Raw genomic sequence first — 21,434 nt, 5'->3', positions numbered from 1 at the left:
GAGGGGAGGTGGGTGGGGAAGGAGGGCCGGGGCAGGGAAGATGGCGGCGGCGGAGCGGAGCCGATCTCCAATGGGGGGCTCCCCGGTGCCGGCCTGTATGTTTGCCCCGGAGCCCGGCTCCCCAGGCGGGGGGCCTCGCGTAGCAGCGGCCGCCTGTCCCCTCCGCGCCGCCTTCGACGCCGAGGACGGTGAGGCGCTCAACGGCGAGCCCGAGATCGACCTCACCAGTAAGGTAGGCCTGGCGGCGGGGCGGGTGGCGGCGAGCGCCATCACCTCACCGAACCCCGCGCTGCCCTCTCCGCTGGCGGCCGCCTTGCCCATGGGGCTGCTCCGCGGGGTGGCCCGAGAGCCAGGGCCAGGCCCTCTGCTCGCCGCTCCTCTCCCCTCCCCTCAGGAGAGCGAGGGACTGGGGGGCCCGCCTGCCTCCGTCGGGGTGGGGGTGTCACCCCGGGGCTTCCCTGCGGGCTGGAGTTGAGTCCCGGGGGCTCCCCCTCGTCCCAACATCACCCGGCCGGGCGCGGAGGGCTGGGCGGCAGAGCCCGCCATGCCGTGGGGAGGCGGCCGGGAGGAGCGCAGTAAAGTTGAGCTGTGAAGAGCTGAGAGCGAGCTGTACCCTGGCCGGGAAAGGAGGGAGCTGGCAGGCTTGTCTGCCCTGCTCCTTCCCCTCCTCGGTTCCCCGGGGAAGCGCCTGCAGCAGGTGTTGCATCCTCTCAGCAAGTGCAGGGTTTGAAGCTGACAGCTGATTTAACGTCTCGCTAACGTTTTTCCTCTGTGCTGGTTCTCTGTAGTTAATCTCTGCTGCCAGTTGCACTAGTTCCTGGGGCTTTTTCACAATCTTAAAAGCAGGTCAGAGCTTGTAACTTCTGAGCACAAGGGCTCAGCGACAAGGGTGCCTTGCTCTTGCAAACCAGGTTACGTCAACACAAAAAGGTTTGTTCACCTTACACAGTTCCTTGCTAGGATGCAAGTGACAAAATTGTGTGGTGGTTTTATTTCTGTCAGAATCCATTCTCACTTCCATCTTGCAGGAAAGTACATTGTAGTAATACATGCATGCCAGAGCCCACCACCACAGGCTACATTAAGCAGCCTTTCCACACCATCTTCTATTTTTTCCCAGTTAGCTGATATCTTTAACTGTATACCTTTTGCTGCCAAGGGTTTGCTGTATTGTGATGCTATCTCACACTCTAAAGCCTCCTGAAAACTTGATTTGGTCCGCTTGTAATTGTGTGATCCAGAACTCAGCACAGCTGGTGCTTCCTCCTGTTTTTCTGCTATCCCTCCTCTTCATGCTTCCAACTGGAGTTGTTCCCAAGTCCTGGATTTTCTTGCCCTCTGTGGAGAAATGGAGAGAGAGGAATTGTGGTGTGTGGATGTGGAAACATTTGTTTTTGAGGGGATGATTATTTTACAATGTGGTACTGTATTAAAACAAATGTTATGAAGATGTCTTATAAGATAGTAAAGGTACAGAAATCAAACATGCAGTATCTATCGAGCCACCTGTTCGTGCCTTAATGAGCTGGACAAGATTTTGATACAGGATGCCAATATCGATCTGTGCTTTGTCTTGGATGTGGCTGATGTGGAAGAGGGCCCAGGAGGACGCTGAGGGCTGTGACACTGATTCTTGACAGCCAAGAACCTGACCAAAACTCTGATGAAGAGGGAGGAATGCTTTTCTCCCACAACCTCCATTTGTGTTGTCAACCTGTCTTCCATTCGTAGAAATCTGCAGACACTATGGAGGTGATAGGTAAGCATTTTTTTCACCTTTATTACAAGTTACTTTTCCATACAGCAGTGTATACCTGCTGTCTTTTCCCTAGATCTTTTTATTCATCCCCATCTTGGATGAGAGCTAAGATGGAGCTCTGTCCCACCTCTCCAAGTTAGTCTCCTGCTATGTGCTCAAAACAGGGATCCCATATGGTGAGAATGCAGTAACTAACCTGCCCCCCGATCCCCCCATTTTTTCTGTCTTCCCGGTTGAATTGCTGCCCTCCAATTCCTGCTTAAAATGGTGATGCCCACTGCAGTCAGTTTGTTTGCTGGTTGCTGCTTCTGTCCTGGTCTGACCTACACCCTCGCTGTATTACATACTTTTCTCCCAGTCCTCCCCCAGTGCGTTCATTGTAATGTGTGCTCTTTTTAGAGAGGAACACTTTGGGATTCAGTTATCAAGTGCACCTTGTCAGCTGAGCAAGCAAACCGTTCCATTCATCAGCACAAATTCATTATCATGTCCATCTTAATGGGTGTTTGTTTTCCCTTCAGTACTAACACACTGCAGTAGTAATCATCTTTCAGGTCAAAACCATATTGCACAAGGCTATTAGTGAAGCTGATACTTATATTAGGTCTGTGTTGACAACAGATCATTAATAGCAATTGAACTATGTATGTCCACAGGAAATGGAAAGCAAAATATGACATTACAGAAGGTGCTTTTCCCCTGACTTCCCAATGTCAGGCTGTGTTATTCCAATAAAGAGCAGCACTACGTACCACATAGAGTTTGGTTTGGTCTTAATCTTTATAGTCTGCCTCATGGATATGGGATGCTTCTTTTGTAAGGACTGCCTGTAGTAGTGCTGATATAACCTGAGCTCAGTCTCACCAGTGTCTTGAAACTGCTGTTAATATTATGGGCTCTTGCTTGCTGTTGGGCAGTACAGCATGGCATAGTCCAACTTGTCCCCTTGGAGTAAGCTCAGACAGCTGTAGCTGTTGCCCACCTCTGGTGTATGTTAATCCCAAAACTGATCAGAGGAAAGGTAGGAGAAGCCCAGAGATTGGGAAGGAACTTTAAAAATGGCATCTCAAACTTGTGAGATATATTTCCTTCTGCGGTCATGAGAATAAAACAATAACTGGTTGTTACTTTTTTGCTCTATAGGAAATCTGAGGTTGCTAGACCCACATGGCTCCTACTGTTAACTGCTCAATGCCTGACAAAGTGGAAAGAACAAAACGGAAAATTTTTGACTTTGTGAAAACCTCTGAAAAACAGGAATATGTAGTGCAAGCATGGAGGGGATTGCTCAAAGGTGAAAAGCAAAAAAAGCAAAGAGGCCAAGATGGAGGGCCTCTCTCCGACCAAGGAGATGGCAAAGGACAGGCTCCCTCTGTCCAGCAAGCTAGCTAAAGAGATCTTCAAAACAGCAAGTAAAGTCTTGCAGTGACCTAGGAAACTGCAGAACTGGCTGGGGGCTGTGAGCTGCAGAAACAGCTGTTAGTAATACTGAACGGCATTGGAAGGTGTGATCCATGAAAGCTGTTATTTGTTCTACACATCCTTCTCTTGACGTCCCACTATATCGTATCAGCCATAAGCTTCATCGGCCCCAGGGTAGGCTTTGGAGGCAGTCTACCACTGGAACACCCTTCAGCAGCACCTTTGCATGGCAGTGGAAGCGACAGGGTGGGGGAACAGTGTTTTGAGCTGATGTGTGTGTGGGTACCATGCTGTTTGAGCTCCCAGCCATCCTGCCTGGCACCATGAAGAAAGGCTACAGCAAGCTGCTCAGCTGAAACGTCCCCTGGTACTTTAGCCAACACCCTGCCCACTCACACTGCTGAAGCATTTGAACTCATAGAAGAATGAAGCTGGTGATGAGACTTGAAGAAACTGAAGTTAGCGTGCCTGTACACTGGTGGCCTCTGTTATTTTATTGATCTTTATGTGTATGACAGGCTATTTAATAGATCTTCCTGAGTCCCTGACCTGTGCTGGCACCCTAGCCTAAACAGTGAGCCTGTCTGCTGTGCTTCCAGGAATTCCTGAAAGTGCTTGTTGGGCAAAACAAGGCCTACACGTCAACACACAGCCTTCCATTCCTGTCCTGATCAAGCCTCCAAACAGTTGCTGATTTCCCTCTCAATACATTTATATCCTGTGGTCTCCTTTAAGAAGAAAACAAAACCGAAAGAACAACTAATAAAGGCAAAAGTCAGTCCTTTGTAGCATGAAACAGAGAGACTATGTGGCCTTCCAACAGGAGTGCTTTGCTACTCTTTGCATACTGTGCCAAGTAGTTAAAAGGCTTAGGTAGGGCATGTGTCTAAAAGAGGCACGTGAAGGTGATTGTGTCTCTTGCCAGGCCTTGCAGACACATACGTGTTCTGCGTGACCCTTAACGTTCCAAGAAAACGTTGCTTTGGCTGCCTTAAACCTTCTAACCAGCGCTTGCTGCCTGTGCGTCAGTTTTCCAGATGCATGCATCGCTGTAGTTTTGAAAGCTGCTTAGGTGGTATTTTTGTGGTTTTGGATTCCCTTACGTTCTACGTTTCTAATAAAGGCCTTTATCAACTATGTAGTAGTAGTAGGTGGTAAAGGTAGTCCTTTCTTGAGTGCACATAGTGTTAGCTGTGCTAGCAGTCATGCTGTGTTAGAGAATGTTGGGCAGGCTTGAAGGTGTAATCGTTGTGAACTGCTAAACCATATATTTTAGGTAAATCTAGCACAGGTTTCAGACTGGCCTTAGTGCATAGCGAAGGGAGGTACATCTTTCTGGGCATGATTTTGGAATGTGTATGTGGACAGCTAGTGGAAGTATGGATTTCACTGAGTGTTATAGTGTGGTACGGGCCTGCTACCCATAGGGCTATCAGTAGGTGATACCCTTTACAACTCTTACTAAAGGTGCCTTTTTAACAGAAACGCGTATCTCAGTCACAACAGCTATTGAGCCGCCGTACCAGGATGCTTGACCACCAACACATTTGTAACCATGGAGGCAGCCAGCAAGCAGGTAGCCAATTGGTTCTCAATGGGTGATGAAGGTCTCCTTGGTTTGCCACTGCCATGCCACCATTGTGGCCACTCTGTGCGAGTGTCCTCAGCTGTACTGTATGAGCGACACAGGTTTTTGCCAGAAATAGTGCTACACCATCCCGTTATAGGAAAAATCCTTCCTGAAGCACTGTCTTGTCCTCCTTCTCCTCTTTGTTTCTGTCTACTTTTTCCTTCTCTTGATGCCTCTACAGGGAAGGGCAAAGGAAGTTGTGGTTGTTGCAATAACTGCAGTCAAAGCTTGTTGGTAACACAGCTGCTGGCTTGCAAAACTGCAGCTCTCCACTGGTGAAATGTCCATATAAGCTCGTACAAACTGCTTTGTATGTCTGCCTCTCAGCACTGTAGCGTAAAGTACCTCAAGTTTGTTAGGAGTTTGAAAATAATGCTTATTCATGTTCTCTCCTTCCCCTCTACCCCCTCAGAAAGCAAAAGGGGAGATCAAGTATGTGAAAGGCTTATGAGATACTCTAGGTTTTGGTGCCTAGGTATGCTCTGCAGTGAGGTCTGGCTGGCTTCCTCTGGCTGTCCCGTCATGCTTTGAGGGAGCAGCAGCACTGTGCAGCAGAGACAGTGGAGTACCCAGCTAAGGAGTTTCTTTAGAGAAAATATTTCCTCCCCTTTCTGTTTTCCTTGCACGGCAGCATGTATTACACAGAAGTAGAAGTGGGATGTCACTTAAATGTGGTTTTAAACATTGGTTACTTCAAAATGAGATGCTAGGTATTCTTATTTGCTTTGAAGTATATCTTCCAACATAAATTAACTCTGAGCTCAGACAAATAACCTTGTGCAGTGTCACAAGAAAATAGCTGTCAGCGAAGATGGTTTTAAAAACAAAAAATCCAAAAACAAACCACCAGAAAGCGGTCCTTGAAAAAGAGCCCTTCTCTTTCAATAAAACACACAGATTGATTGTCCTTGTAACTGAAACTGGCTTTGAAATTGTTTGCTTGACATCTGCAAATGGATATTTAATCTTTTTTCCAGCTGGTGATGGTGAGTCCAACTTCAGAGCAGTATGACAGTTTGCTCCAGCAGATGTCAGAGAGAATTGATGAGGGATGTGGGGAGACGATCTATGTCATTGGTCAAGGATCAGGTGAGTATAGCTTCCTCAGAAAAACCACAAAAACATTAAAATTATAAGAAAAAGCTAGTTCATCTAACTGGACTGCTGCTGAAGGTAGTACTTCTCCAGAATAACTTGGAAACCTCCATAAAGTACAGCAGAACATGTGGGACAGATTAATTTATTCCTCCAGCAACTGTCTTATGTAATGGAGCTAAGCGTATTTTTTGTATAAAATAAGTATTATGAAAGTATTATTTTGGAAATAAGGCATAAATTTTCTGGGCACAGCAGGAAAAGATGAAGGATCTGAAATTATAGTAGCAGTTTTAGTACAGACATCCTCAATGTCTGATGGAGGTCTTGTTCTGTCTGGTTTTGTTCACTTCTCCATTGTAAATAACAATATTTTCACCCCACAGGAATGTATTGGAGATATTTCAGATAGCCAAAATATACGCTGCTGACTTTCTTTGTTAGTGTGTGTCTGTACTATGGAGAGAAAGGTTTTCCTTTTCTCAGCATGAGGCCTTTATTGTCACATTAACTTGGGTGTGGCTGCAGTCATTTTAGATTTTAGCAGTCAACATGGGTTACCTTTTTGTTCTTTTTCACATTTTGAATATTTGCATCTGATGCTGGTAAAATAATATTGAACATGGCCTTGCTTTGAAATTGAATTTTCTTTTCTGAATGCAAAAAAAATGTCTATGGCTATCATAAGACTAATGGCATGTTTCAGATATGTTGGATATCTACTGGATATCAAGTTGTTATGATCAGACATTCTACTAGTTACTGTGTTTCAGGAAGAATACAAAACCCAGGTCGTCAGTGCCAGGGTTGGATGAGATAATGAGGGGAGAGCTACCTCTGAACTTTTTGGGTTTTCTTGGTGTCTTGTGAAGCAGCCGACATAGAAGAGAGGCCAGGATTACATGGCCAGTGGTCATACAGCCAATATCCCAGGGATAATGCTCTTGCCTCTAAGTGAACTTCCCACTTGTAGTCTGAATCCTTGGTGTTTGGGATAACCACATCTGCAGCAGAGATCTAGCTAGTCAGGCTAGTAACTGCTTTCTCTTCTAGGATACCTTGTGAGGATGTTAACTGGTGGTTGTTGCAATGATGTGCTTAGAAGTAGGCATTTGTTTCTTAAAATATGAGCTAAAACTTCTGACTTCATTTTGGGTTGCTGCATAGTCGAGGAAGGTGGGGATATTTTCTGTAAATTGGAAACAATAGCCAACAGGAAAAAATCGTGATATCCCTGTGAAGTGCCCTTCTCGTTCACTGTCAGTGTCTATGATTTTGATCATCCTGCATATCCAACTCGGATGATTGAGAAGCGAGTGAAGACTGCCAGGAAGCTCACTGCTTCATCAGTAGTGACCCTTCCCTTTCTCCTTGGCTCTTACCCTCTCCTGTTCTCTACTTCACATTGCCCTTCTATGACCCAAGACCCCAGCACTGGTGCTTTTTGTTTTCCCCATCACCTCAGCAGCTTCTCAGCCAGCTTATGAGCTAGGCTGGAAATCACCCAGCAGCTCTACTTGTTGTAGAGCTGTGCAGTAGTTGAAATGCTGATTAGTTCGTGCAGACTGCAGTTACTGCTTACCAGCTGATGAGTCAGCCATGCATATGAATGTGCACACAGCAATAGCTTTGGTCATCCAGGTGCTATGTGGCTCTCCACCTTTGTTTGCTGGGGGTTTTTACCCACAGAGCAGATTCTGGCCTGAAATCTGTGCAGCTTCTCAGCACCTGGGTTAGGAGAGAAGCTGAGAGCTGTGGTGGCCACTGGCTTGCTCTGACTGTCAGCTCTTTGCTTGGGTGGGCTGTTCAGAGGCACCAGTGCCTCCTTGTTTTTTTCTGGCCTCATATGCTGTCAGCATTTCTTTCAAGTGCCAGGATGAAGGCAGTGAGACATGCCAAAAACATTGTTTTAACTGGAGTACGTGGGGGCTAAAGAAATTGCTATGCAGACCAGACTTGCAGAAAATGTGCACTTGGGATGTGGTTTTATAAATAAAATAAGCTGATTGTTTAAATTGGTCCCACATTCACTGGTTAATTGTGGTGCTATTTCAGTCAGAGCTTTTCTTTTGTTAGTGCTTCTCCCTTTATTGCAATCACAGAATCACGGAATCATCTAGGTTGGAAAAGACCTTGAAGATCATCTAGTCCAGCCATTAACCCAACACTGACAGTTCCCAACTACACCATATCCCTCAGTGCTATGTCAACGCGACTCTTAAACACCTCCAGGGATGGGGACTCCACCACCTCCCTGGGCAGCCCATTCCAACGCCTGACTACCCGTTCTGTAAAGAAATGCTTCCTAACATCCAGTCTAAACCTTCCCTGGTGCAATTTGAGGCCATTCCCTCTTGTCCTATCTCTTACTACTTGGTTAAAGAGACTCATCCCCAGCTCTCTGCAACCTCCTTTCAGGTAGTTGTAGAGGGCGATGAGGTCTCCCCTCAGCCTCCTCTTCTCCAGACTAAACAACCCCAGTTCCCTCAGCCGTTCCTTGTACCACATGTGCTCCAGACCCTTCACCAGCTTCGTTGCCCTTCTCTGGACACACTCGAGTAATTCAATGTCCTTTTTGTAGTGAGGGGCCCAAAACTGAACACAGTAATCGAGGTGTGGTCTCACCAGTGCCGAGTACAGGGGTAAGATCACTTCCCTGTCCCTGCTGGCCACGCTATTTCTGATACAAGCCAGGATACCATTGGCCTTCTTGGCCACCTGGACACACTGCTGGCTCATGTTCAGCCGGCTGTCAATCAACACCCCCAGGTCCCTCTCTGACTGGCAGCTCTCCAGCCACTCCTCCCCAAGCCTGTAGTGCTGCTGGGGGTTGTTGTGGCCCAAGTGCAGCACCCGGCATTTGGCCTTATTGAAACTCCTACAGTTGGCCTTAGCCCATCGCTCCAGCCTGTCCAGGTCTCTCTGCAGAGCCTCCCTACCCTCGAGCAGATCAACACTCCCACCCAACTTGGTGTCATCTGCAAACTTACTGAGGGTGCACTCGATCCCCTTGTCTAGATCATCAATAAAGATGTTAAACAGGAGTGGCCCCAAAACCGAGCCCTGGGGGACACCACTCATGACCGACTACCAACTGGATTTAACTCCATTCACCACAACTCTTTGGGCCCGGCCATCCAGCCAGTTTTTTACCCAGTGAAGCGTGTGCCCATCCAAGCCGTGAGCAGCCAGTTTCACCAGGAGAATGCTGTGGGAAATGATGTTAAAGGCCTTACTGAAGTCAAGGTAAACAACATCCACAGCCTTTCCCTCATCCAATAAACAGGTCGCCTTGTCGTAGAAGGAGATCAGGTTTGTCAAGCAGGACCTGCCTTTCATAAACCCATGCTGACTGGGCCTGATCGTCTGGTTGTCCCGCATGTGTTGTATGGTGGTACTCAGGATGAGCTGCTCCATCAGCTTCCCAGGCACCGAAGTCAAGCTGACAGGCCTGTAATTTCCCAGATGATCCTTCCGACCCTTCTTATATATGGGCGTCACATTGGCCAGTTTCCAGTCTGTCGGGATCTCCCCGGTCAGCCAGGACTGCTGGTAAATGATGGAAAGCAGCTTGGCAAGCACCCCAGCCAGCTCCTTCAGCACCCTCGGGTGTATCCCATCCGGTCCCATAGACTTGTGTGTGTCTATGTGATGCAGTAGGTCACTGACTATCTCCTCCTGGATTGTGGGGGGGTCGTTCTCCCAGTCTCTGTCCTCTGGCTGAGGAGGCTGGATTCCCTCAGTACAACTAGTCTTGTTATTGAAGACTGAGGCAAAGAAGGCATTAAGCACCTCAGCCTTTTCCTCATCACTTGTTACTGCAAGAGGAGATGTTTTATCTGACTGAAGGAAATTGCACACATGTGAAGTAAGGGACTTAGAAATGTGTCTTACCAATCCCTAAGTATTTGCTTGTAGAAATTTTGAAGAAAACTCCTCTAGATGAAAGATGGTGCTTTTCTAGTATCTTTTAAGACTTAGAGTGAAGACTGTCCTTTTTTATTTTGGACAAAGGGTGCTTGTTCTGTTTACGTGGCTGACATCTCCAGTCCACATATAAATCCTGGTCGGTGTGGAAGTCCCAGGCAGAATGACATTACTGCTGGCCGTTGCAAGGTGGTGCTCACTGACTGTCCTTTGTCTCCTCACATCATACTAGATGGGACTGAATATGGTCTGAGCGAGGCAGACATGGAAGCATCCTATGCCACGTTGAAGAGTATGGCCGAGCAGATCGAGGCAGATGTGATCCTCCTGCGGGAGCACCAGGAGGCAGGGGGCAAGGTGCGGGACTACCTCGTTCGGAAACGTGTGGGTGACAACGACTTCCTGGAGGTCAGGTGAGAAGCTGGGTGGGGACAGGGTTAGTCAGCAACTCAGCTGCATTTTTACCCTGTGAGCAGTCCATGATGCTGAACCAGCAACGCTGATTCGAGTCTGGGTGTTGTAGCTACCCAACAAAGGGAATTGAGCTTGACCACTCCTTGCTAATGAAATTGCCTTTTTGTTGTTGTTGCTGTCCCTTTTGTGAACAAACTGTTTGTGGAGATTTGCCTGTGTTTAGCTGAGGGCTGTTGCTGTCTGGGTGACAGGGATCTTTTGTGGACTAGAATCCCAGTAGGGAGTCACATGTGCACATGTGTCTCTGTGTGTGTGCATGTATGCACGTGGCTGTAATACAATACTTTTGACCAAGGGTTCAGTTCTATTCCAAGACTGTGATGATCCAAGTCATAGTTAATGCAATCCAAGTTAATGGACATATAATAGCTTGTGTAACATGAGAGTGTGCCCAGACCTGGATGGAATGGATTTCCAACATCTGCCAACAGCTGTAATAGCCAGCTTCATCAGAAACAAGGAAGGAGATCGGTGTAGGAGAGGGCTTTCCCCTAAAACATTTCATTGTTGTTTGAACTTTTCTGGGAACACCAATTTAAGTTTCTGTGCTTTCCCTAGCACCTGGGGCTATTGCAACATGAAGAATATTAGACAGACAGAGGTATTCTAAACCAAGTTTGGATTTAGCCTTTCTTTTGAATTGCCACAGTGTATATGTTGGATTGCAGAGGCTAGGGGTTGGAGGAGAGATATTCTGTATGGCATCAGGCAATGCTGGGCTCAGCTGACTGTTCTGCACACCAGTGACATGTTTTCACTGTCTTCCACATCCCAGTCCCCAGAGTCTGGGATCTCCTGTTAACTAATAACTGTGAAAGAATATATGCTCTGCTTGTGAAGGTCTAACATTTTTGTACCTTTATTTGAAGGTTAGGGAGAAAAAACTAGTTATTTGCAGGAGCAGTGGTGTTTGGGTTGGTTTTTTTTTTTTTTTGATTGCTTGTTTGTTTCTTCAGGTATCAGATTTCACCAGGTTCCTTTTTCCTTTCCCCTCCAGGGTAGCAGTGGTTGGCAATGTGGATGCAGGAAAGAGCACATTGCTAGGTGTCTTGACACATGGCGAACTAGACAATGGCCGAGGCTTTGCTCGGCAAAAGCTCTTCCGCCATAAGCATGAGATTGAGTCAGGCCGCACCAGCAGCGTGGGCAATGACATTCTGGGCTTCGACAGTGAGGGCAACGTGGTGAACAAGCCTGACAGCCATGGCGGCAGCTTAGAATGGACAAAGATCTGTGAGAAATCCACGAAGGTCATTACTTTCATTGACCTGGCTGGTCATGAAAAGTACCTGAAGACCACCGTCTTTGGCATGACTGGCCATTTACCTGACTTCTGCATGCTTATGGTAGGTAGCAAGAAAGATGTACGCTACCAGCAGGAGCGGGGCTGTTCAGAGCTTTAACAGCCTAAACTTCTTTCCTATTGCAAAGTCCCTGTGGGGTTGTGGAGGGAGGCAGCATCTCCCAGAGGTGGAGAGCAGCAGCCACCGTGGATATCAAGCCAGGGTTCTGAGGCAAGTGCCTCAGGACTGTCAGTCTCAGACAGGCCCAAGATGTATGGTTCTTGAAAATGGAAAGATTCCAAAACTCCAGAACACCTTGCTAAAATTGAGGAGCAATGAGCCCTTAGCCAGTGTCCAACAGCATTTGAAATGAGCTGGGTCTGCTCGTACAGATGCATCTACAACCTAATCATGGCCTACTACACATCTGACACAAGACCTTCTCTGTAACCCAGCTCACTGCAGGAAGAACGTTTGCATGACTGTATCTTGTATCCCTGGTGTAGGTTGGCAGTAATGCTGGGATAGTTGGAATGACCAAGGAGCACTTGGGCCTGGCCCTTGCACTTAATGTTCCCGTCTTTGTTGTGGTGACCAAGATCGACATGTGCCCTGCCAACATCCTGCAAGGTGAGTCCTACAAGCGCTCTCCAGGGCTATTTCTTACCTCTGTATGTGCTGTTGTCCTCTGCTTGGGTTGAGGAATTACTGCTGGAGGAAAGCTGCTCTATCTAGTTTTGACTGCATCTTAAACACCTTCCAGAAATCTATCCTTTTCCCTTGCCCATTTTGCAGGCAGTTCAGTCGTCGTCACCATTTCAAAATTACCTGAGTTGGGGGACTCAGCTGGGCAACCCGAGGGTTTTGCTTAATTGAGCTCTAAGGGGAGAAGCATACAGTGGGTGTTGTGCCTTTGTTTTCTCTCTGGGTATTTAAACCTGGAGGGAAAGTCTGGAAGTTCTCTTGAAAGCTGCTTTCCTCCTTGCCCACAGTTTGGGCGTGATCTTCAGCTGTGATCAGACTTGTTCTCCAGCAGCTGTTAAGTGAAGGGGCAGCTGCTTTTTACATCCTGCTCACCTGGACACTTCTCAGATATGCTGGCATAACTACAGCAGCTCCTTCCTCTGTCTGAACAACTAACCAACACTTAATAAATCATGGTTCAAATCAGCTGCTTGTGTGGGCTACGGTAGCAGGACTAGACCAGACACAAGCAGGAATGACAGTGAGCAGTAGGGGCTAGTGACCTTTTTTGCTCAGCAGCAGTTAAAGCAGCACCTCTAACCCCAGCAGTGTCCCTTTAACTTATGCTCGACATTTTTCAGGCTGTGACTAACTCTCACCTTTAAAATTCTTTTGTTGCATTTCTCACACCTTCAGGAACATGCTGTGGTTAATTTGAGCAATGGTTTTTTTGATAATCAGTCCTAAAAGTGAATGCTCCTGGTACTGTCTGTGGTTAGTTCATTATTGTAAAAATCCTAAATATGTTTCAGGTAAACAGACATGTGATCAGAAGATAATCTAAATGTCTCTATAATAGATGTTTGGCAAAGAAATGTAAGGCCCAACCATAAGATAATAACTGGGAAGGAAGGAGAACATTTGGCTTGGGGTGAGGAGAGAAGAGCTGCTCTTGGGAGAAGCCACTCATGTGTCATGTTCTGTTTAAATTAAATAGACACAATATTTGGCTCAAGTGTATCTGTAAAGAGCAGATGGCATGATTAGATGTTTGTGTTTCTGTATCCAAAACATTACTTTCCCATAGGCAATCATTTGTTCACAAAAAACATCTAATTGGATGACAATTGTGGAATATAAATGATTTGCTCTTTTAAGCCCTTACGAGCCTTTTTTTTTCATTTATTGTAAGGTACTTTGCAGGACGCTGATGCTAGTGCATCAGGTAATGCCCCTGCTGGCTGATAGTTACGAGTCTTAGAAAATAAATTAAAAAAAGACAAAAGATCGAGGTTAGGAGCCATGAGGTTTGTCCCTAGATATTTATTTCTGGATCTGGTCCACCTACACTGTCCTAGTCTGTGATGGTGATCTTTACCTCTTTCATGCTTCTCTAACCTTCTAGGACAGGTTGATCGCCAGGGAAGGTGTGTTGAGGTTGGCTTGGTCCAAACTGATTTCTCATTCACATATTCTCAAATATTTAAATGAAAAATCCTTTATAGGAAGAGGAAATACCTTGTAACTGCTCAAAGCTACTTAATAGACAGCTGTAAAATGTCTAGTTCACAGCATTGCATTTGCAGATGCAAACATGTATGTCTGTTCATGTACGGTGTTGCTTGGCAGCAGGCTAGCTGGCATGAAGTGGAAGATGGAATGGCTCCTAAGTCCCACCTGGGCTGCAGCAAACTCAGTCTCACTCACACACCTTTAGCCATCTTCTCCTGTCTATTTGTGGCAAGAGCATCAGTCTCCCTTCGGGGAGAGACCCCACAAAAGCGATTTGTAAAGACGGGAGATGCTGCCCTAACAATATTCATTTCACCCTTTAAGAAACCCTGAAGCTGTTACAGCGACTGCTGAAGTCCCCAGGGTGCAGGAAGATTCCCGTGCTGGTTCAGAGCAAGGATGATGTCATTGTAACAGCCTCCAACTTCAGCTCAGAGAGGTAACGGGAGTAGAGGAGAGTTGTTTCTCTTTCAATCCTACTTGGAGACTGGGTGAGAAGATTCAGAAAGAGAGTCCCATTGTCTAGATGTGTGAAGGTTGCATCTGCCATGTGGTGTGTTGATTCCATAAGAATGTGTTGATTCTGAGATTGACCTGCTTGTGTTCCCCTCTCAGACAGAAATGAGAGGCTCCTTCTGGGCAGTCTGCAGAAGATGGCAGGGTATTCGGCTTCCTTCAGTCCTAGAACTTTACACCTATTCCTGAATGCCATTAGAAGGCAGAGGCAATGTTGCAGGTTTTCAAACATGGGGTGTTGTGCATCTGACTGCTTGACAGAAGGCTCTCCCTTCCTAGCACTGTGTATTGAATTCAGTCCCAAGATTTTGGATGTCTCCCTACACGTGGAATTCCAGGCACGGAGGTGAACTAACTCCATTTTCATCCATTTTCCTTTATAGGATGTGCCCAATTTTCCAGATTTCAAATGTCACCGGGGAGAACCTAGATTTGCTGAAGATGTTTCTTAATCTCTTGTCTCCACGGACCAGTTACAGGGAAGAAGAGCCAGCAGAATTCCAGATAGATGATACTTACTCTGTCCCGGTAAGGGGCCTGGTATTTGGAAGAATTTTCTGCTTCCTCTTTCAGGTTGAAGAAGGCATCTTCCCTAGAGAGGGGAGTTCTAGACCTCTTCTGCTAGCATGGTCAAGTAACCCCAATTACTGTTTTTTCTTTTTTGGCATAGGGTGTAGGAACAGTTGTGTCTGGGACAACACTGAGAGGCCTGATCAAGCTAAATGACACCCTGCTGCTGGGGCCAGATCCCCTTGGCAACTTCCTACCTATTGCTGTCAAGTCCATCCACCGCAAGAGAATGCCCGTCAAAGAAGTGCGGGGAGGCCAGACTGCCTCCTTTGCTCTGAAAAAGGTGGGGTGATCTGCTCTAGACTCCCAGAACAGGAACCACTCTCCTAATTTTAGAGTGCTCTTGGAGTTCAGCTGGAATGAGGAATAGCATTGGAGATGCGTAACAAAGCAGAGACATTGCAAGAAAAGTCTCATCTTGTGCTGCAGCTGCATTAGTGGCCTAGGCAGGGTATTTACACTGTTTCTCTCAACTTGTAGGACCAGCTGCTTGATTTGGGGTTTAAAAATTAGCAAAATGTGATGTGACTCCTCTGGCGAAAGGTTTCTGTCAATAGAAGCTACACTGGTTTTAAGAGGATATAGCTATACCAAATTTCATGTGTTCAGTCTTGTAATTTTGTGTTAACAGGCGTTATGCTTTTGGAGAGATCATCTGCTTGGGTAATGTGCAACCAGAATGTATGTTTTGCTTTTAAAGGATCAATGAGTTAAAACTTCTGTGTCAGTGTCCAGCATTCCCAGCACTATAGCTAAAGCTTCCTTAGAAACTTCAGCTGAACTTGATTTTTGCAACCTTTACATAACATCGTTACATACTGCTAAACAGCTCTGGCTTTGTCTTTTGGTGAGCACAAGTTAGTATCTGTGAAATCCCTTAGGATCCTTCTGGATGCAGTCAGCCAGAGAAGCGAATTTCTTCCCTGGAGACTCATGCTAAGGTTTTTGTGTCTCTGCTTTTCAGATCAAGCGTTCTTCCATCCGGAAAGGCATGGTAATGGTTTCACCCCGCCTGAATCCACAAGCATCGTGGGAGTTTGAAGCAGAGATTCTGGTGCTCCATCACCCCACCACCATCAGCCCACGATACCAGGCCATGGGTATGTGTCTCTGTGTTGTCTTATCTTTGTTTCCCAGTGGTAACAGTTCATATCAGCTCTAGCCTGAGATGATTTTTCTCCTGATGGCTCTGTCAGCCTAAATATAAGCCATAGTTCCTGGTTTGACCTTTCCCAGCAATACATTAGAGAGAGGGGAGGGAGCTGACAGTGGAGAGTGATGAAGGCTGTAAGTAAAAAGGAGATGTGTGACTCCAAATGTACTTGGAGCCTGCCTGAGCCAGATCTCCATGCTGCACAGATTCTTCAGCTTCAAATGCTGACTGAGAGACTCATTTTAGGTCCTGCCCTCTAGCCTGGCCGCTTGGCATGTAGGATTCTGTTGAGGATGCTTCAGGAAAGTCTGTTTGAACGCAACTGTTCTAGCTTATATATGTTTTCTTTTTGAGGACTGAACAAAGGCAGCCGTGTGACCTATATAGTCTTTGGTACGCAGTAGATTTTTACATTCCAAACTCAGTGCTGTTAGCTGTATAGTAGCAAGAGCTGCCTTAGATGTCTGGCTGAAGCTTATTCCACTAATGGCACTGGCTGTTGAAAGCCTTTGTGCATTACATTCACAGTGCATTGTGGCAGCATCCGTCAGACAGCCACGATTCTCAGCATGGACAAAGACTGCCTGCGGACGGGGGACAAAGCCACAGTGCACTTCCGCTTCATCAAAACCCCGGAATATTTGCATATAGACCAGCGTCTGGTCTTCCGTGAAGGCCGCACCAAAGCTGTGGGTACCATCACTAAGGTAAAGGCTGAAGAGTCTGAATTCCTTTTGCCCATTAGCCACTTTTGGCACTGAGAAGCCAGCAGGAGAATCTGGATAGCTCTGGAAAATTGAGGGAAGAGGCCGTCCTTTGATCACAAACATGGGTTGTAGATGACCAATGTACTTTGTCATGTGGTGGGTCTTAGGTGGTGTGAATGAGGGAATGTGAAGGTGGGGGGTGAGTCACATGCCTCAGGTTCTTATAGCTTGGTCTCTTTCTGACAGCTTGTAGCTGGTCCCTTTGAGTCATATCGAGGAGGACAAAGTGTCACCTCAGCCAAGTGGCCCTTTCTACCCTGTAAGCGTTCTTGAGGGCAGCTCAGAGGTCTAGATTTCTTTGAACAGCTGTTGCTGCATTCTCCTCCCAATGGCTATTGGTATCAATTCTCTCAAAGCTTTTTATTAAAAAGCAGCATTGAACCTTGCCATGTTGGCCTAGCTATTTTTAATGCTGATTTTGGCCTCTCCTTTTGTAATTTGCAGTTACTTCAGACCACCAATAACTCACCAATGAACTCCAAGCCACAGCAGATCAAGATGCAGTCAACCAAGAAGGGAGCCGTTACGAAACGAGAGGATGGTGTTCCCCCAGCTGGGACAGCAGCTGGAGGCCCACTAGCTGGGGACGAGGCCCCCTCAACAGCCGCAGCGCCGCTGACACCTACTGCTCTGCAACCATTGGTAAGTGAGGAAAATATAATGCCTGTCCTAGCTGTTTGCATCCTGATTTAGTCTGTTGGAGGAAGGACACTGTAAAGCACAAGCATTATACCCTCATACTCTTGAACTTACCTTGGCAACAGAACAGTGCAACAGAAACAAATAGAAATATAGGTAGTGTCACAGCAGAAATCAGAATTCTCTGATCACTGGATGACTCCTCATGACTGACGTGTCAGCAGCCTGCAGCTTAGGGTCCTGGGACAATTCAGGTTGGACCTGGGGAAGTGTCTAGTCTGACGTCCTGCTCTAAGTAGGATTAGCTGTGAGGTCAGACCAGGTACTCAGGGTTTTGTCCAGTCATGTCTTGAAAACCTCCAAGGAGGAGGACTCCACAACCTCCATTGGCAACCTGTTTCACTACTTGTCTGTGCTCACAGTGAGGGAGCATCTCCATATACCCAGTAGCTGAACTAGTGAAGCCTCTAACAACCAGTCACAGAATGAGTCTGTGCTGTCTGAATGAGAGGTAGAACATCCTTATGCTAGAGAAATTACAGCCTAAGTAGTAGTATCAGACAGGTTGTCTGCCCTGTCAAAGAGGGAGGATGGAGATGTCCAAGGAGAAGGAAAGACTTATCTCTTTCTAGAGAAATTTATCCAGGTTGTTTTGTTGGTTAGGACTTCTCAGCTCAACTTGTCCAAGAAGGATAGCTAGCCTTCCTGGTCTGAAAGGAATGGAAACTCAATTCTAGCTGCAGGCTTTGGGAGCTATTTATCAGCTTTATTACTGATAGAAGTAAGGTCTTTTAGTGTACTTAACCGAGTAAGTGAAAAAGTTCAGGAACTGACTCTGTCAAGAGACCCCCTCTTAATTTTAGCTATCTTGGTTACCATTGGTCAAATCTCGCCCTCTTGAGCCAGGCTGGCTGCTGGAAGAGGGCCATCCCTCTGACAGGGGTTCTCTCCCTTTGCACGTGCCTGTGGCTTCTTACTGATCCCCCATCTCCTCCTTGTCTTCTTGTAGTGTCACTGTGGTTGTAAGTAGTGCTCCCAGCTCGCTCTTTGTTTTGTTCCTCCCCCTGAGAGTTTGTGTTGCTTTTGTTCTTGCTTACCTCTGCCTCTCTCTCCTTGCTGCTTGCCCTCAGCCTGCGCTGGATGAAGAGCCCCACATCCGTGAGGGCAATAAGGTATTTGGCTGCTTTAAAAGATAAGGGTGGGCTTGCTGGCCTGAGAATGGGAACAGAGTCAGGTTAGCAAGAGAGCCCTGGTAGGGGGCCGGGGGGCTCTCCTTCCGTTCTGCACAAAGCCTGAGGCCTCAATTTCCTGGATGCCGAGCCCCATGGCATCTGCTGACTCTCATGTGAGCGAAGTGTTCAGAAAATTGGGAAATCAGGTCCTGCCCAGCTTGAAGGGCTGAACTTCATGATGTATCTGTCTCTCCTCCTTCCTTCATGATGTGTGTGTCTGCTTTATCTCCTTCCTGCAGTGGTAGGAAGCTGATCAGTCACAACTGCCCTCCTGCTGTCTGAACATGCGTGTGATCCATTTGAACTCCTGCTGTGTTGATACTCTGATTCAGAGGTCGCTGCGCACTAAAGTGTAACTTCTTGTTTTTCAGTCAAAAGTCGGAGGAGGAGGTCGGCGACGTGGGGGTCAGCGCCATAAAGTGAAATCTCAGGGAGCCTGTGTGACTCCTGCCAGTGGCTGCTGAATTTCTTACTCCTCCTCTCTCTGAGGAATTCCACCCCTTCCCTTCATTTCTTATCCAAAAGATCCAGCGCAGCTTAAACCAAAACCCATCCCAGCTGATTGGCTGCAGAAGAATCGTCCCTCCTCCCTGAAGGAAGCGATGGAGAGGAGCATAATTTATAAGCTAATGAAGGTGATAAAACACATGGAACTGAGTAACTGACACCTTCCTCCTCCCCCTATCGACACGTTTTTGTACATCATGGGCTTAGTTTTTATTCTTATTAGTTTTTATTATATTTTGTGTGCATGAAGATGAGAGGAGAGTCTGGATAGAACTGCGAAGAGCCAGTTAGCTGCCTCCCTCCTCCCTCACCCCATTCTGTCCACAGGACTTGCTGCTCTCCTCCTGTGTGCTGTCTCAGATCCAGGAGTTATCCGATGTCTGAAATTTCAGACTTGCAAAGGTTAAAACACATTGCTTAGGATGGCTCCATAGGGCATTGTTTCCTCACCACTGTGGCTCTGTGCCAAATATGTTTCTGTATGCTCTCCATCTTTCTTAAGCTATTTCTGAGTAGGTTTAATTTAATGTTGTAGTGACTGAAGTTTGAAGGAGATGGTAAGAAAGTTTATTAGTTGGAGATCTAAGAGGGAAACAAATTGGAAAGCAGTTCTTGATGTTAAGTTAAGGAATCCTATACTAAATAGCCTTCTCAAATACATTGATAGCACTTAAGATTTTAATTAGAGACAGAATTAAATGGGCAGTCATTTGCCTATCCTGTTCCCCTTCCCATCATGCTGCTTTTCCTATTGTTTGTTCAGTGCACATTGGAGCAAATCTAACCTGCCTCTCAAGGCTGTGGCAGCTCAATTGACAGTATTAAGAATATAGTGCAGGAACACTTGGTCCATCCTTTGAGCCAGAGAAAGCCTTCTCACCTCGACGGACAGAGATCACAGGTGGTAATATACCTTTGGAACAGAGACACCAGGCAGACAAGACCTCCTTTTGATTCTATTTACTCCCAGGATTTCCCAAATCATCTGGAACTCACTGGCCAAACTTTGCCATGGCAGAGGTAGGATTTGTCTTCTTCCCTCTTGGCTGAAGAGGGCAATGATGAGTTGGTACCAGATTTTAAAAAGTGCTTTCAGTTTTGGAAGTACGTGGTAATTTTTATGACTTTAATTTTTTTAAGTTTATATTTTTCTTAATGACAAATTGTGGCTTCTCCAGGAAGGCCCTGCAAGGACAGTCTATGAATTAACTTTATTGTTAACATGTTTTTTAACCCTGAGTTGTGCAAGTGATCAATTCACTGCTTATTTTGATCTCTTTTCTTCTAACCCTGCCTCTTTGCTCGGCTCTGTGAGGACAGGTGTTATCCTTTGCTGGCTTGTGGTGAGCTGTGGGATCATGGTAGCATTTTGAGAGAGGAGGTGGCATCCTCAGCAAGTTGTGGCTCTCCCCAGCAGGTGTGGTCAGCCTCGGTTTCTTTGAGGGCTTCCTCCTCCAGTGAAGGACTTTTATTTTAATTAGAGGGAAACTGAAAAGTTTGTGTCCCTCCTTAGTGAGCTGTTCCTGTTTCTCACTCTGTGGCACCTGTGTGGCGTTCATTCCAGTTCACCTTGCGATTCGAGGTAGGCTTTCAAGCCAGCTGAGCGACAGCAGGCTCGGGGGGGATAGCATGTCTCCCAATGCCGGCACCAGCACCGCAAAAGCATTAAGCGGCACAGGAGAGGTGAGGAATGTGGTTTGGAGACAAGGGTACTTTGCCTTAGAGACTGCAGTGGCATGAGCGTGGGTGGAAAGGGGAGGTCAGACAGTCCTTTCCAAGCTATGTGCCTAAACACCAGCACTCTCCTGGTGAGGGAGGAACTATAGGCGGCTACAACACTAATAGCACCCGCATTGTGAGGGGGTGTGAAGTGTGGCTAAGCAGGGCACAAGGGCCTGGTTGGTTTGCCTTCTGGCCCTGTCACAGTATCAAACTGTATCTGATTTCACTGCCCTCTGCTTCTGAGGGGAGCAGGGAGCTGCGGGCGGTTTTCTCTTTCTCCATTCCTTGTGCTCCAAATGAAGGAGACTGCCAAGACTGGAAGAGGGTTTACTTCAGTTCATGCAAAGGAGGTGGTGTGATCTCTCTTTTGTGACCAGCATTCAAAGATCACTCAGGCTGGTGTGATCTATAAAATAAATTTTAAAAAAGTTTGTTCCAAGTTAAAGTATGTCCTGTTGCTTTTTGTTCCTCCGCAACACCAGTGCTTGCTGCTTTAATGCCAAAAGCCAGACCAAGCAGGTTTGCCTGGCACCGTGCCCCTT

General features: G+C 46.7%; 1 protein-coding gene across 2 annotated transcripts; it reads left to right on the top strand.

Moving 5' to 3' along the window:
* Positions 1-2: 2 nt before the first annotated feature.
* GTPBP1 (GTP binding protein 1) lies at positions 3-21,337 on the top strand. 2 transcript variants are annotated; one of them, XM_074871147.1, is made up of 13 exons: positions 3-232; positions 5,789-5,900; positions 10,066-10,246; positions 11,305-11,653; positions 12,097-12,220; positions 14,111-14,225; positions 14,686-14,830; positions 14,973-15,155; positions 15,837-15,972; positions 16,554-16,732; positions 17,237-17,434; positions 18,562-18,603; positions 19,035-21,337. In XM_074871147.1, the coding sequence occupies exons 1-13, from the start codon at positions 41-43 to the stop codon at positions 19,125-19,127; spliced, it is 2,049 nt and encodes a 682-aa protein (XP_074727248.1). In that variant the 5' UTR covers positions 3-40; the 3' UTR covers positions 19,128-21,337. The 2 variants fall into 2 exon arrangements, with proteins under 2 accessions (XP_074727248.1, XP_074727249.1); XM_074871148.1 differs by lacking the exon at positions 18,562-18,603.
* The last annotated feature ends 97 nt before the right edge of the window (positions 21,338-21,434 follow it).

The sequence above is a fragment of the Strix uralensis genome, chromosome 5 (assembly GCF_047716275.1).
Source record: "Strix uralensis isolate ZFMK-TIS-50842 chromosome 5, bStrUra1, whole genome shotgun sequence".
NCBI lineage: Eukaryota > Metazoa > Chordata > Aves > Strigiformes > Strigidae > Strix > Strix uralensis.
The sequence above is the reverse complement of the archived record's forward strand: the minus strand, read 5'-3'. Positions and strand labels throughout refer to the sequence as shown.